Source organism: Podarcis filfolensis (genome assembly GCF_964270895.1).
Source record: "Podarcis filfolensis genome assembly, chromosome: 1".
NCBI lineage: Eukaryota > Metazoa > Chordata > Lepidosauria > Squamata > Lacertidae > Podarcis > Podarcis filfolensis.
In genome coordinates this window covers 73160033-73177308 of record NC_139604.1, presented here as the reverse complement: position 1 = coordinate 73177308, position 17276 = coordinate 73160033, and the positions used below count along the sequence as shown (strand labels likewise).

The window sequence follows — 17276 nt, the reverse complement described above, 5'->3', positions numbered from 1 at the left end:
ACGAGGGTGAATTAAGAGCACAAGGTGCTTGAATCCTAATGATAACAATTCACCATTACTGATAATTATATATTGAAATATATTGATGTTTTTAAGAACAGCCTAATTTCAACATTCTAGTTAGCCTGCCATAACTCAAATCAATCTGTAATTTCTTAAATTGCTCACATGTGACAGAAGAATTGCTTCAAAAGTGTTTTATTACTCCAGTGTTAGATATAATGTTATCCAAAATTTTGGCTTACTGTTCCTAATCATTTAGGAATGTTCAACAAAATCACAAGGCGCTATTCTTCCTAGGTTGTTCTAGGTCTGGTTGCAGTTTGGGAGTGTGTGCGGATTTCTAAAACTTGTTCTGTGTTTAAAAGCAACACTTTCAACATGTATAAAATTAACACAGCAGGCAGATGCACACACTAAAACCAATCAACTCAGTGATGATCAACTTCTTCTACAGCCTAATGTGGACATAGTGTTTCAAATTGTTCTTTGGCTTCCCTAGTTTCAAATGCAGTCTTAAATCTGCATCAGCACTGATCACAGTTAGATTGCGCTCCAAACCAGAGGTTGAAATCCGGGTTTGATGGCTAAGAAGAGTGCAATACAGATTCAGTGGGTTCTAGGAGTTGGTTCTACAGTGGTACCTCGGGTTAAGTACTTAATTTGTTCCGGAGGTACTATTTCTGGGTTAGCGGAGTCTGTAACCTGAAGCGTATGTAACCTGAGGTACCACTGTATCAGCTTCTGGCTCTTATGAATGATCCTCCTGGAATCCTCAGCATCCATCAGTAGCAAGGGGAGTGAGGAAGACCCTCACCAGTGCTGCTGCTGCCACCACTACTCCAGCTTTTAATATATAGGTATGAAAGAAAGGGATGGGTGGTAGTGTGTATTGGCTCTCACTGAGTCAAAGGTTGCTTGTGATGAATGCCAAGAGGGCATGGAAAATTCTAGGAATATTTTTTAAAGTAAGTTTAGGGCTAGAGGGCAGACAATAATTTGGAGCCAAATTCTCTAGACTCCCTGAGTACCATTCTAAGCCCGGAAATTGAAGCAAGAGGCATAGAAAAATAGTGCACAACTTTGTGGAAGCAGTTATAATAACAGTGGTGCATTAGAAAATACTTCCCCATATATATATATATATCTCACTATCTATACTTCCCCATATATATATATATATCTCACTATCTATACTGGTGATATAAAACTTGTTTTAACTCCTGTAAGGTACAGTATTCCTATCAGTACCCATGAAATAATGTGCTACCAGAGACCAGTGTTTTAGGAGAGATTGTAGCTCACCTAACATACACCCCAGAAAGCATATATACAAGTAATGATGCGAAAATGCCACCACTGCTATTCTTTACCCCTGAAAACATTTGATCATGCACATGTGGCTCTGTTAAGAGTTGCTAAAGCACAAGATTAGGAAAGTAGATTCCATTCTTCTAATACTGGTCTTGCCAGGACTTTTATCCTGAGTAATTATATAATTTTTAGTAAATTATAAGATGAAATTATAAGTTGCTTTTGTAGAGGCAAAAGTTGCTGTATCGTGTCAGAAGATTCTTGTATGAAGAGCCTTTGTGCATTCAAATCTTTTGTGAAATATATACTTTGGCAACTATAGCAAGTCAAGAGCAGACAGCCTTCTTCACAGTTAGCCAACAATTCCTTGATTTCCTATCACCTCAAGTTCTAGGATTCTGTTCAAACAAACACACTCAAGTTACAGGGTGTTGTTTGAAAATCTCAAGCACCATGACATAAAAAGACAAGTACACTTCACCAGAACTAGTAATTAGCAGTGAAAGTTAACATAATTCTCACTTCAGTCACTTAAGAAGCTTTAACAATTTGCATCTTATTTACATTCCCCACGAGTAAGGTTTTGCCACTTTCATCTCAAAGTCTGCCATGACTGTTTATACAGCTGCACTTACGGATGCACTTGTTTATCAATAGCGCTATGCTTCCAATACAGCTGTAATGGTTTGTCTTCTGTAGTCAGTCAGATAGATTCTGGAAATCATTTAAACATATCTAGGTGAAGAAGACATTTGTCAAAGTAAGGACTCCCCAGACGTACGTTCCTTGTTTCTAGATGTTCTATACTCTTCACAGCTGTTCTCCACTCTTAGGCAAAAAGTTTGGGAAGGAAGGAAACAATACTCAACTGCTGATAAATCCCCTTCCCAAAAAAACACAATACACAGTACTAATGCTTCCAAATAATTACTTTGCATTCATTTATACAAAGGGTGAAAAATTCCTTTATTCGAAATGTAATTCCAACAAACTTATCCACCAGTACCAGATAGTCTATATAGAGAATGAAAAGTATTTAACATATCCCCCAAGAGAAAAGAGCAGTGGATCTTTCTTATACAAATCTGATTGTACAGTAAAAAAAAAACTACCGGTATTCTGAAACACCATCCATTTAGAAGTATTAATCAGGGTATGCCCACTGAGTTCATGGTTTCTAATGGCTCTAATCTCATCTGAAGCTGCTGTTTACATTGGAAAGAGATGCCCATTCACACCAATGGGGATTTCCTCTCACTACAAAGAGCACCCTCAGATGAGAGGTTGTTTTCAGGACCACAGCAGGGAAGAATCATAGAACTGTAGAGTTGGAAGGTACACTTGGGTCATCTAGTCCAACCCCTGCGATGCAGGAATCTTGCCCACAGCCGTCCCTGGGTGACTTGAATCACAAACCTTCTGGTTATCAAGTTAAGCCATCCAAGTTGGTGGCCATCATTGCCTATTATTATTATTATTATTATTATTATTATTATTATTCCCCACCCACATTCCATAGTTTAACTACATGCTGTGTGAAGAAGTGCTTTTTTTGCCCACATTGTGGATACTGAACCTTTAGTTTGCAAATATAACATGAAACTCCAATTCTAATTCTCATTTTGCACACACACCCTTTCAACTTGAACCATTCAACTTAAACTTCCAACTTCAGCCTTTTTAAATTGAACAGTTACTATATTTGGGTTTTGCAATTTTACTCAGTGGTCCAGCCAGGTATTTGTAAACCTCAAACCTGTCTGCAGCATGTACTAGTGGGGCAGCTAGATTAGTTTATTTCAGCAAACACAACAAAGAGGTTTGTGGTACTTTAAAAATGAACAGATTAATAAGCTCAACAACTTTGGCTCCCTAAAAAAAGCTCAACAATTCTGGTCAATCCTCCAGTGATAATGGGTAGATCACTGCCAGTTCTTTTATACTGTGAGTAGATCACAGTCTCTTGGGAGTTGGACGTTCTTGATATATGCTTTTGTGGACCAGAGTCAAGTGTGTATCTTGCAAGAAAGGTACATATACACAAGGGTGTAAGAGAGGAAATGAGGTAAAATGGCAATGAAATGCAAATACTACTGTTGGTAAGAATTCAATTAAAGCATAAATATACGCTAAATAAGCAGTCACTGCCAATAACATCAGTTAAATTAATGATCATCTATAGTGGGACAGTCATCGTCTCTATTCATCCCTAAACAAATTAGAATCAAGCCTCTTGATGAAAGGTTTGAATTTATCAGTTTACAGACTGTACTCTCTGTATTTCACTGTCATTCAGCAACACTCCTTTTTTTTTTTGCTCTATACTCATTTACATATATGCATACACAATGCCTACTAAGGACGCTTTATGCATCTAAAAAGTTTATGTCATCATAAAAACCTCTTAAGTCCTTAAGATTCCAATTTGTTGTTTCAGTCTTCTCCATGAAATGCAGCTGGTATTGTTTCACAGCATTTTACTTTGTTCTGTTATTGAACCAACCCCCCCCCTCTCTCTGTACCTGACCTTACAGATATTTTCTGTGCTTCATCAATGCAGCGTACACTTTGCAAAATTTGCTTAAAATCCATTCTTTCCACAATCTCCAACAATTTTCTAAAACAAGCCTCTAGTCAACACAAGATTTATCTGCATCACTTTTCTGAATCCTTTAGGGGAAAGCAAGCACACTCGATGCAATAAACCAAAGCAAAAAACGCCAGGGCTTAGATGCTGGCTACTGGCCCAGGGAAACAAGAGGATTAATTAGCAAATCAAACTGAACCCTAATACCCAGTAGGAAGCATTGCTCAGAAAACTACCTATTTTTCTTGTAAAGACAGTAATTCTACGAAACTTGATTAACCCCCTGGTATGGGTAATTACAATAAGGTGAGGGTTTGCCACCCTTGTATTAACATAAGTTGCTGCATGTTGGTTTTCAGTGACACAGTAATTCCTCTAATACTGTGAATAAATGCTAACGTGAGAGTTTTAAGACTCAAGCCCTGTTAGCAGCAAATAGTCTTAGAAAACCTTCACTCAGTGGTTGCTTGACCAGAGAAAATTCATTTCCTACCACATAGGGCAAGCCTGGGAGACATTCAGTTGAGCAAGCATTTTCTTAACTCATTCTAGCATAATGCTCACATTCACCAACAATTATGGCTAAGTCAAAGAAAAAGAAATAGCACAACGACAATGACAGAGCCCTAAATATCGTCTGCCATGCAGCCTGGGCCTTACAGTCGTATACGGCATAAAGCAAAAAGGCTCCGTAATAGAGGGGGCACCGCCGACCAATTTTAAATTGAATTACACAGCCTGCTAATCTTTATGATGAGATAAAATTTCTTTGAACACCAGACATTATGCTAAAATCTGCATTGCTTTCTCCACCCGCCCAAACATTTCTGTTTCAGGCTGCTCCTCCATAGCACTGTGCAGGAAAACAATGCCCGAACAGATGCAAAGGATTCTGTTTTGCTTTTATTATATACATGTATTCAGTGCAGAAAGAGAAGCATATATACAAACAAATGTTGTATTTCTTTGCCTAGATATTAGAAACTGTACATAAATAATTCAACAACACATGGGAAATAAATGAAAAGAAATGAAGATTCCGCCCCCCTGCATTATTGACATTTATCTTTAACAGGTAAAAACAAAATAGAAATATTCAAGAAATTCTGAGTAAACTCATGACTCTTCACCACACTCATCTAATTTTGCTTTTTTTTAATTTTTAAATTGTCTGCCTGCCTGCCTCTCTCTCTGTCTGTGTGTTTACTTTTTTGATACATTGAAACCTGTTGATGTAATTTCAAGTTCCAAGAAATTCAGATGATGAGAAAGATCATGTTCATAATACAGTGGTACCTCTGGATGCGACCGGGATCCATTCCGGAGCCCCGTTCACATCCTGAAGCGAACACAACCCATGTCTGCGGGTCGCTGCTTCCACGTGTGACGTCATTTTGCGCGTCTGCACATGCGCGAGCAGCGAAACCCGGATGTAACGGAACACGTTACGCAGAGTGTAACCTGAAAACACTCGACCTGAAGCATATTTAACCCGAGGTATGACTGTATGTGATGTTTTTACCCAATGGGCCCTCTTCCGTTTGTTTCACTAGTAGTTATCACTAACTATCTGCAGCAGTTATTTTATCATTTGGGGAAGATCTAGACAGGAAATAATCTAAAGTTGTTACTTTGAAACAAATGCAAACACAGACCTGGGGCTGAGGGTGTGGGAAGAAGATTAGTTAACTACTGTCCTTAACTCAACTAACATTTGCTCAAATAATTGCCCTACCTATGTTAATGGAATCACTGAAAAGCCTGCTGAATATAGAAGCAACAAGAAACCTCCCATGCTTCTAAAACAAAGTTACATTAATTCATGCTGTGAATTTACTTCCGGGTTTGTGGCATTCAGGAGCCAAAACGTTAAAAGTTACAAGGCATTTGAGAAACAAGGTACGACTGTACGCGGATGGTGAATACACAGGGGTTCAGGCTCTGGCAGTCTGGGCTTCGGTTTGGGTTCTGGCCTGGGCGGTCCAGGTTCAGCTTTGGGCTCTGGCGTGGGTGGTCAGGCTCAGATTTGGGCTCTTGAAATATGGCAACCCTAACTATTTTAAAATATTAATTTCTTAATTTTGGGTTCAAAAAAACAGGGGGCGCCTTATATGCGGAAAAATATGGTATGTTCCAATTATTCATTCGTTTGTTTAAAGTGTTTCTTGACACCCACCCACACCTACTATCAGAAGATTGCAGGGTGGTGTACCTTTATTAAAGGAGTTTATGAGAGAAGTATCTACAGAAGGTTTTGAGACGCAGAAAGGTTGGTATCTGAGCACCAAGAATCAAGCTTTCAGATTAAGTACTTCAGAAGCTCTTGTTCAAAGTGATATGCCCCTGTCCATTAATGAAATTAGAGTCCTAAAAAGAGATCGCTTTCTAAAGATATAGTTAAACGTACCAAGTCCCCCAGACTATTTAAATTAGCATTTTTATTCAATCACAGCTATTGGGGGCATGCAAAATTAATAACAAGAACTAAGGGTTGAGTGCCACAAAATGACGCTTTACAGTAAATCTTCATTCTGGACATAAGAAAATGAAGCAATACAGAGTAAAGCAAGTTCCAGATGGCAGGCATCAAAATGAGAGAGTAAATCAAACTAAGATTTGATTCATACTGTGAATATTTCACCCAAGAATTCTTCAAAGTGCCCTTTACTTCAATAAAGCCTATAGCCTTAAAAAAAAAAGTAAAAAAACAGAGGATAACTATATGCTGCTAATTTTGAAGGCTGTGCCTTATTTCAAAGGATTTTCATTCATTATTTATTAGGAAACCCCAGAGAATTCCAGATACCCCACATTTCAGGGGGGGGGGGACAGCTTTCTAATATCCTGCATTTTTTCAAGGCTAGACCTAAGCAAAACATACATGCCAGTACTTTTGAGTATAAGACAAACTTGTGGACTTTCTGCCCCTAAATAAATGTAAGTTTAAAATATTAAAATAAGTAAATAATATACAATTGGGGATAAAAATGAATTAAAATTAAATGCATGTGAAGGCTGATTTAAAATCATATTTTTAAAATGAAAGAAATTACTATCGGTTCAGTTTTTCTATACTTACTCAGGCAATATATACCATGAGAAAAGCAGAGCAGGGCCATAAACCCAAATTAATATGCTGTATTGAGGAGAGCAATAACGTGGGGGGGGGGAGCGAAAATGTCATAGAGGAATAGAAGTAGATTTCTAACTACTTAAAAACCCATGTGCCCCAAGGGCAATGTGTACAAGAAAGCAGAATAGTGTGTGAGGGTGGATCAGGAACTACGTGCGCCAACAGGGAATAGGCACTACATATTTGGCCAGGGCCAAATTGCCAGATTGACTATCTGGAACCATATGCATGGTTCCCTTTCCTAGACTGGAAACAAAGTGTACAGTTGCAAACAGGGACAGCAGCTGTGCTCTTGGATAGCACCAGTGCTTTTTTTCTGGGGGGACGCAGGGGTACACATACCCCTAAACATTTTGTGAATCTAATGAGAGAAGAAACTAATTTTTTTAATTAAAAAATATATAGTTTCTTCTCTAGCACGGTGGATCATCAGTTCCATTGCCACCCCCGATGGCGGCCTCATTTTCTGTCAAGGTGTTTCCTGAGTCTCAGACGGAAGCAAGCGTTTAATGTGTGAAGCAGTGTGGAATGTGTAGTGTTTTACTGATGAAAGTTTGGCCTCACTGAGAGGCAGTATTTCAATGTGAGTAGGAAAATTACTATTTTTCATCATCACGAGGTAATGCATGTTCTTTGTACTTTTGCCCATTTACTGTATTTGTTTTTCCTGATTTGAACTATAAAATGGTGGTTTTCTTGAGTCAAAACGAGAGTACCCCTAAACATTTTTAAAGGAAAAAAAGCACTGGGTAGCACTGATCCCTTATGGGGTGGGTGTAGAAGGCCAAATACACCTCATTCTTCCATGCTGAACAAGTGATCTGTGCTTTCAGCATTAATCATCTAGTTCAAGTCTTCGTGCCTTTATTATGCATTGTTTTATGGCACACATTGCTTTACTCTAATGTAGTAAATTACCTCGAGTAAATATTTTAAAGCAGGCCACTCTGCTACAGCATCAGACTCCTGAATCTGTTTGTCAGATTTCCATGTGAGCTAACAGACACAAATTGGGATTAAAACTGGTCGTCTGCTCATATCCCTGCCCACAGTGAACTGCCACCTTATCTCTGCCCTCCAAGTGTTATCATCTCCTCTACATTAGTCAAAAGGTTAAACCAAACACTTCTATTTTCTCTAATCCCAAGTCACATATCACCATGACTCACAAGCTTTAACACACAGAGGCGCTGCTCTGCCTGAGAGAAGCACTAGCTATATCAATGTCTAAAAATACAAACCAAAAAAGGCAGAAAAACAGTACAGTAGCTGACCAAAACTTCAGCAATATCTTCATTAGAGTCTTATTTCTGTCAATAACACATGAACTATCTGATTAAAATATTTATTCAGACCAGATTCCATCAGTACATTTGCACTGAAACCAATGAGGGAAACCAAAGTTTAGCTAAGAAGATAGAAGCTCAAAACAAAAATTTAATGTAATTATATCTCCTCTCCCAGACAGAAAAAAACTGTAATGATATTATTGTGAAAATATACAAGTGAGGAAGAATATTATTCACAATTTACTCAAGAGATGCAAATCAGCATTAAACAACCAAATTGGATAAATACTGCAGTAAGACCATTGACATCTGCAAGAATTCACCATGTTGGAAAATGCTGCAGAGATGTAAATCTCTTTGATGTTTCCACAGCAGCTATTTGCACCAGGTTTTTTGCATCAAGAGACAGGCTTAAAGTTTAAAATTTAAACTGACAATCCGCTTGACTCCTCATCAGTATTTGCAGCTCAACTTGAAACTTTCAACTTTCTTCTTGCCCTGCTTTGTTTTGTTTTGTTTTTTGGCTCTGTTTTGCATGACAAAGGTGAGCACCACATAATTTAGCTATTCACACACATTTCTAGCTGGGCTTCCACTTTCACTTTGCATGCTCATTCTGCACTGGAGTGGAGAAGAACATGAGCTTTATTTGAAATGTCTTTCAACAAACATCCAATGTGGCAGTCATAACTTAGAACTGTACAAGCAATGCAAACATTTGCCAGGAGCAGGCATATTTTTAGGGGTGGTAACAAGGCAGTGTGCAATCCAAGAGGTATAGTCCAGAGCCCCTTATGATGTTGCTGACATTCCCGGTGCAACTTTTGCATCACACAGCTCAAACGTACTACAGCTAAGTGCAGCTGCTCAGGGTGGCAAAATATTTTTGGACAGTCCTGAAGAAAATGTGTTAACAAGAGGAAACCACAGCAGCAATACGTGATACGACAAAGCTAATAAAACTCTGCTTTATTCAATAGCAACATAAATGATCCTCTTTCTGTTGGGAGTTCTATATGATAACATGATTTCAGAATTTGATAACAAAAAGATAACCACATAGGAAGCCAACTTAACTGAAAGTAGCAAAGGTCCTCTATAACATTGGTGAAGGATTACAATGCTAGGGCCATTTAGTTACAACATATTTATACACTTCACCCTACACAGTACAGGTAACTTGTATGGGTAGGTGAGAGAGGAAGGAAGGAAGGGAGAGCAGTGGAAACCCATTCTCCATCTATTTATTTCCCCCCCCCACACACACTTCTGTACAAAGCTGCAATCATGGGCTAACCCAGCTTTGGAGTGGTAGCACAAGGGCTCTAGCAACATCCCAGAGCCCTCACACCGCCTTCCCAGCCAGGTAGGCTGACCTCCATCTTGCAGGGGTTCCTGGCTTTACTGCTTTTGTGTATATGTGTGGTCTCCTGAAACCAAACCCTTGCATAAGATGTGAGTTAACCTGTATCATGAGACTGATTTTAATAACCATATTTATTGTGATAAATATTACATCCTGCTTCACAGCCCTACATTTTTCGGCTACTTCCAAGCACACAGTATGTGAAGAAATATTTTGTATTATGCCACAAGTGCTATAATTACATACTTTCCAATGCAAACTGATACAAGCCTAATCAGAAGCAAGTCCCATATGTTCAGTGGGGTTTACTCCAGGGAAAGGGACTCTTTAAGGTATGCTTGCTCTATATACAGCTACATAGTAAAGGTAGAAATGTGAATTGTATTATACATCTGAGAATGTATGTGGACAAAACATACACTAGCCATCACATAATAATTTTAATTCTTCCCTTAGCCCATAATGCTGTGTTTACTGCAAGGTCAGTTAAGTTACTATAAGGGATTTTTAATGAAAACAATTATAAATTTAAAGTAACTGTGTTTAAAGCATTTAACAGTCACTAGGGTCAAGTGATTACAGCAGTTACAAGACCCCTGGGATATGTTCACACCAAAACAAAGTGAATAAATTACCTCAGCAGGCGTGTGTAATCACTAAGTGACCACAAAGGTCATGCAGTGTACAAGCTAAGACGACTTTCATGCAAAAGCAATAATGAAAATTTATCAGTCAATGAGGAGGAGGAGAAACTTAAGGGCTGCAATTCTACACACACTCACCTGGGCGTATGCCCCCCCCCCTTGAACCCAAAGGGACTTACTTCTGAGTAGACATGTATAGGAAGGATTGTGTGAAGGAAGAATCAAAGTTAGCTGATGGGCTAATGAAAAGCAGAGATGAGAGGTAGAATGAAAGGCTTGGATAACAGTATATAGGGATGGTAAAGGAATACATGAGGAGGAGGAGGAGGAGGAGGAGGAAGGTGAAGGAATAAACTTTGATTAGTTATATTGAAGATCAGATTCTAAACTGTTCACTCAGCTAGACTCTTAAGTAGGCTTTTCTATTTAATTGACTATAAATTGGTTTCCAGACTCAATTTAATATGCTGGTTATGACCTTTAGATTTCATGCTCCTTTCCATACAGAGGATGGTTTGTTACCCAGGATGGAGCATTTTTGGCAGTTCTTGGGAAGGTTTGTTCAGCTCATCTCCTGCTCATTCTTTTTGTATCAAGCCAAGTTTATTCTTGTTCTGAAAGCCCTTGCGGCCCTCCAATTCTTGCTTATTGTCTGAAGAGGCTGGTTTTTGCAGTTGTTCTCAATAGTTATCCTTTCTGGGCCTTCTACTGCTAAATATTATTCATGCTTTTATTTATTTGTTGGATGCTTTCTGGTTGTTGGGTTTACTTCTTTTAGTGTTGTTTTGTAGATTTTAACTGCTTCATAGACCTTTTAAATCAGGGCTCAGCAAACTTTTTGATTCAAAAGACCATATGCAACTGACTAGGTGGTTGGGGACCATATACCAGCGGGCATGGCTGGAGCTGGCTTTGCCATATAAATATTACTAATACACTACTAGTTGTAGTAGTAGTAATAGTAGTCATCTGTTCCAAAGCATTTAGATGACGGACAATTTAAAATGAATAAAAACCGTCAATATAGCAAATAACACCATAATATTTTTCAGAAGTGAACAACAACAAAGCAAAGCAGAGTACAAGCAGAAGACCCAATCAGATTAAATATTCCCAATAAATTATGTTAAAATGCTGTCTGATAAAATATGTTAATACTGTCAAAAATGCAAACATCTCTTGGGAGAAATGGAAGGTCTTTATCAGCTGTTGAAAAGATTGTAGTGTGGGTGCCAGGTGAATCTCTTTGGGGAGAGCATCCCCAGGTATAGGGCCACTAACAAAAAGGCCACCTCTTTTATGGCCACCCTCTGAATTTAAGTAGGAGGAGGCATCTAAACTCTGGTAATCAGCATTCAGATAGAGGACCTAGCTGGGCTACCAGACTAAAATGGCATCCATATGTACCCTTCAGTGACAGCAACTGATTGAACACTACCCCTATTCTGCGACCCTGATCCTCCAGAAAGAGCACTACGCACTTCAACTTTTTGGCTCTCATCCACCCATTTCTGAAGTCAGACTCTTGCAAAACACACTGGCTACCACACCTGACTGAAATGAGCTTCTTTTAGGATTGAAATTGTTGACGGGTTTTTTTTAGGATTTTACCCCAGGAAATAAACTGCCACAGGGGCCAGATTAAACTGACCGACGGGCCGGATTAGGCCCCCAAAACGGACTTTGGACATAGAGGTTAATATTGAGTCCTGAAGTACCCTATTCTGTAGGTTCTACAAGGCCAAGCAAAAAACCTCCAGCACAACTTTCTAGGATTAACCATCCAGGTTAGGAGCAAAACGACGATTGCAAAACAGGAAGATCTACCTCTTGCCTGGAGAAACATCCCAAACATATACCATGACCGATGGTATTGAAAGCCTCTGGGAGATCAAGAAAAGCAAGCAGAGTTACAATCCCAACACAAATTATCCCTCACAAGGGCAAACAAGTTACTCATGGTACCAAAATTAGGCCCAATGCCTGATTTACATGGATAAAAGTTAAATCAACAAGACAACCTGGATCTGATCAGTGGCCAAGTATTCTAGAACTTCATCTGGGAAGGAAACATTTGCCATTGGTCTGCAGTTATTGAAATCTTCTGGCCCAAGGAAAAGTTTTTTCAGGTGCATCAAACTACCATCACATTCAGGCAAGTTCAGTACCACTTCCTCTTGTATTGGTGAATTTATAAACTGCTTGGCCCAAAAAGGTTTCATTCCCAGATGGATTTTATAGGCACAAAGAGCAAGGATCAAACACGCATGTGGTCAAAAAAGCCTAAACAACAACAGCCTGAAGCAGCACCAGCTGAAAATCATCCATCAATACTGGACTGGACAGTGCTCTGGACAACTCCATCAACTGACCTGCCAACAATGTGAATGCTAACTCTAGACTACTGCAAACAATTTATTTAAATAATTAAATAGGAAGGCAATCCGGATACATAACATATAGCTGTCATGTGAATTAATTAGGCAAAGTATATTCCATGATACACTGAGCATGCTTTGGCCTTTCAGATATACTGAGACAGAACAGGGCTAGAGAATATGTGACCCTTCAGTTGTTGTTGTACTCTAACTCCCTTCAGCCCCAGTAAACATGTCCAATGGTCAGGGATTATAGGAGTTGCATCTGGAAAGTAAGAGGTTCCCTAGAGTGGCAGAGAAGCTGAGCACAGCTCTGCTCTGTGGGTCCTGGAGATTATGGGAAGATTAGTCAACTTTTGAGTCTGCAACCTTGAAGAGGAGCAATTATGAAGAGCCTCTGTTTTGTGACTGTATTTTGTTTGATTTTTGTAAACTACTCTACAAGCAAATTTTGATGAAGCAGAGTATAAAAACGATAGAAGCAAATATTTCAAAGTAATTTCCCAAACCAAATTCAATTTAGACCGTTCTCTACACTATATCAGAAGGAAGCTTTATCCTTATGAAGCAATGCTGCAACTCAAAACAGCATGCATAATATTAATGAAGAGAGGGTTGTCCTTAAATTATTATAGCCATGAACCATTTCAAATACCAGACCAACGCTGTTAGTATTCAGTCCCAGTACCAAGAATTGTAGAATGGGAAGGGACACCAAGGGTCATTTAGTCCAACCCCCTCCAATGCCTTCAAAGGCTAAAGAAATGGAGAAACAATGTCCAAAGTAAGACAAAGGGTTTACAAATCAAATTGGAATGCGGAATAAACTGGAAGATGGTCAATAATAGACAGAGAGAGGGATAAAGGGTAAAGAAAAGCCAAAATGTGGAAGAACTATTTCTTTTCTTTTCTTGTTAATCCCCACCCCAACAAAAAAAATCCTTTTATGAACAAAAATTTCACTTTTCTCATCTCCCCAGGGGCTTTCCAAGGGAATCCAGTGGGATTTAATGATGCCATTAGGGGCCTTTAGCGACACGGTCACTAGACACAAGCCATAAGAGGGCAGTGTCAAAGCCATGTTTTAAAAGGCTTTTTCTATAATGATGCAGTTTCATTTAGACAAGTAAAACTTTTTTAGAAGGCTAGTTCATTCTTAAGGGTCAACTTGCCATTTTAGTCTTCTTACTACCGTCCTCTCCCTTTTGTAGCTAATCTCCCCAAGTTACCTAGGCACATGCAATTGGCCTCAAGATTTCTCACATGACAGAGATACCCAATACCTCGATTTAGAGCTATCATTGCTGTCTTTCATTTTACTTGTTAAACCATTATGTCAACTTATTAGAGGCTCACTAAGATCAGTGGGCTGTTAGGATATACTTAGCAAAATTCAGCTAGGCAACAGGTGCCTTGCTCCTTGGAGACTTTAATGCATATGAGAAGCCATCAGTCATAAGGAGGTTAATATGCTTGCACCCCTTTATCTGAAACATATGTCCATCTCACAGCACTATGCTGCATTAGAGACCCGTTCGAGGCACATTTTCTACCGCATAAAGTAGGAACAGTAGTTATATTTTTGCTAATCATTCGTCTTTTGCACAGGGACAGAAACTCAGTTAACCACCAGAACAGGAACAGCAGGGTGCTTACAGCTGCCCCTCCAACTATTCAGCTTTTGTCATCGTGTGATACCAAATGACTGAGCATCAAGTACTGAAAATATAATAACAAACATATAAATCCATGCTCAATTAACAAAAACATATTTTGACTAGAAAGAGAACATAACACAATGGCAAGGCTAGGGGTAAATGTTCTTCAAAGCTTTAACACAATTAGGAGGCTGTAAGTGACATTTGGATCGCAAAGGTTAATTGGGGTCACCAAAATGCAGTAATTCCTTACCTAACCAGTCATTAAACTTCTTAACCTCAGAAGGCAGCCCCAACTCAGTGAAATCGCCCGTATGAAGCAAGATGTCCCCATAAGGCATCTGGATTCCATCTGTTCTGGAGTGTGTGTCTGAGATGCAGACAAACCGCGTGTGGCCTGCTGGTTTCGGGGTGTCATATGGAATAGGGTCGACCCTAAAGCAAACATAAAGAGATTCCATCAGAATTAATATTTGCTACACATGTTGAACACATTGGGCACAATTCATTCAAAATATAGGTGCGGCTTATATGTGTGCAGAATTTCCACAGGTTACAGAACCCTGCTTTTAAACTAGTAAGCACATGCACATGCCCTTGTTGTAGATGGCACAATGGAATGTTACATGGAATGGGATATCCACATATTCTTCACATATGCCCATCCAACTCTCTCAACCCAATCCATGATCCTAGAAGATATAACTGGATGGCAATATAGGGAAGCATGTTCATAATATCAATTTCCCATCATGCTGTCTGTGTCCATGACTGGCAGACATGAAACAGGCTTATGGAAATCCTCTGCATGAATTTTCTGCACCAACTGTTCGGGGAGATTGTTCCAATTATTTCATAATGTAAATGTTAGTCTACAGCATAGATACTGTACCGTACCCAGCATCGTACAACTTTTCTCTTGTTAAACAGTACCATATTAGAGTGAAATCCTATGCAAGTATGCCCAGAAGTCCCATTAATTCAATAGAACTTACTCCCAGGAAGGCATTTAAAGGATTGTAGCCTTAATCATTTAGTTATGAAGTGCTTTACAGTGTTTACCAGATAGCAAGCGAATTGTTTATCATACACAGCATTTTGAGTTCAAAAGATATACATAAACTTACCAGCCTTGAAAGTATTTTTTAAAAAATCCAGAATGAAATGTGGATCATCATAATTTAATTCAGAGGGCCATATTTATGAAAACAACTGACGATACATTATCAAGCAATTAGAAGCATGAGCCATTCACTCATACATGCAATGGGAAAACCTATTTCATCATATAAGGCTTATTAATCCAGCAAAACTGTTATTCACCAGGAAGAGCAATCCTAATGAGGGGTTGGGGAGGTGCAGAGCAGTGAACACTCTTGCTGGCTAGCACAGAAGTCAGGGGCTTCACCCTCCCCCATGGTCAGCTCAAGACTGGCATGGCTGAAGGACCCAAGGATTGTAGGATTTTGGATCCAGCAGATCTAAAACCTCTGTTGCCCCACTGTGAAATGTCAGGTTTTGGGGGCTTTCCACTGACTATTGCCCAACAGGATTGGTCCTCTCTGATGGAAAGGACACTTTGCTGCATCCCAGTTCTCCCCACCACTCAGCTATTGATACCAAGGGATAGGGTTGCAGGCTTAATCCAACACAAATAGTTGACAAATAGGTAAGTTATTGCCCTGTTGCCAGAATGCAAGGAATAACCATTAATTCTTAAGTAACATCTTGTTTTGGTTTTGTGCCTCTTCCTCCTTTTAGATGGCAAAGGTATTATCTATAATCACAGATTTTGCTTACTCTTGCATATATTGTTAAGCAGAAAGCCAAAATAATGGGTTGACTGAATAATTATATGGCCTATATAAACGTTTAGCAAATCTGAACAGTAACATACAATTAAATGGATTTCCCCCCACAACGTTCATAAATTAATAAGGCATTTATCACAGACAAAAATTCACTTACTGAGAATATTCTGGCAACCTAGGTGTAACTGTGATTATGAACGTAGCATATGTTTATCTAGTGCCTTCTTTCCTCTGTAATAACAGTGGGTAATTTTTTCCCTTTTAATTTTCTAGAAAAAAACACCAGAAAGTAAACATCTGGTGCTTTATGGCTACAATCTTATCGACCTCATGTCACTTCAGTAGAAAATGAACTTCTGCTTTCAGTGCTATATAGAGTACCTTGTTCAGGTCTGTGTCTCTGTGTTAGGTTTGAATAAATACATCAGACCTGTGACACTCCCTTTTGCTCCCCCCCCCCTATATTTCCCTAGCTTCCTCCAGCTCATTCCCAAACACATTTGCTATTTTCAAATTTCTTTTTCCCTATAAGAATGGCTGGGTAATGGGACAGATGGGGAGAGAGAGACAGAATACGTTAGAGGCAGAAGCTGAGTGAATAATGAACGGACACAGACCCTGCGATCATAATCTGAGGCCCTTTTTGTGTGCCTCCTCCCTGAGAGGTCCGCAGGATGGCAAAAAGAGAACAGGTGTATCCATTTGTGGAGGTTGTCCCAATGGGAGGCTTGCCTGGCCCCTTCATTAGGTATTTTTAGGTGCTAGGCGAAAATGTTTCTCTACAACCAGCCCTTGGGCGGATTAACATTAAATGGCCTTTTAAATGTGTTTGTGAGTGGGGGTTACTGGTTTATGTTCTTTTATTGTGCATTTTGGGTTCTCATTTGGTAATCTCGCCTTGTGATTCCCTATACAGTGGTACCTCAGGTTAAGTACTTAATTCGTTCCAGAGGTCCGTACTAAACCTGAAACTGTTCTTAACCTGAAGCACCACTTTAGCTAATGGGGCCTCCCTCTGCCATACGGCCACACAATTTCTGTTCTCATCCTGAAGCAAAGTTCTTAACCTGAAGCACTATTTCTGGGTTAGCGGAGT

General features: G+C 39.3%; 1 protein-coding gene across 3 annotated transcripts in view; it reads right to left on the bottom strand.

Annotated features, from left to right (window-relative positions):
- The window catches only part of MPPED2 (metallophosphoesterase domain containing 2), a 123397-nt gene that overhangs the window by 67790 nt on the left and 38331 nt on the right, over positions 1–17276 (bottom strand). For all 3 annotated transcript variants that reach the window (XM_083600120.1, XM_083600122.1, XM_083600121.1), the window contains exon 3: positions 14623–14804. In XM_083600120.1, coding sequence (XP_083456246.1) covers positions 14623–14804 — 182 coding nt within the window. The remainder of the gene's footprint in view (positions 1–14622; positions 14805–17276) is intronic.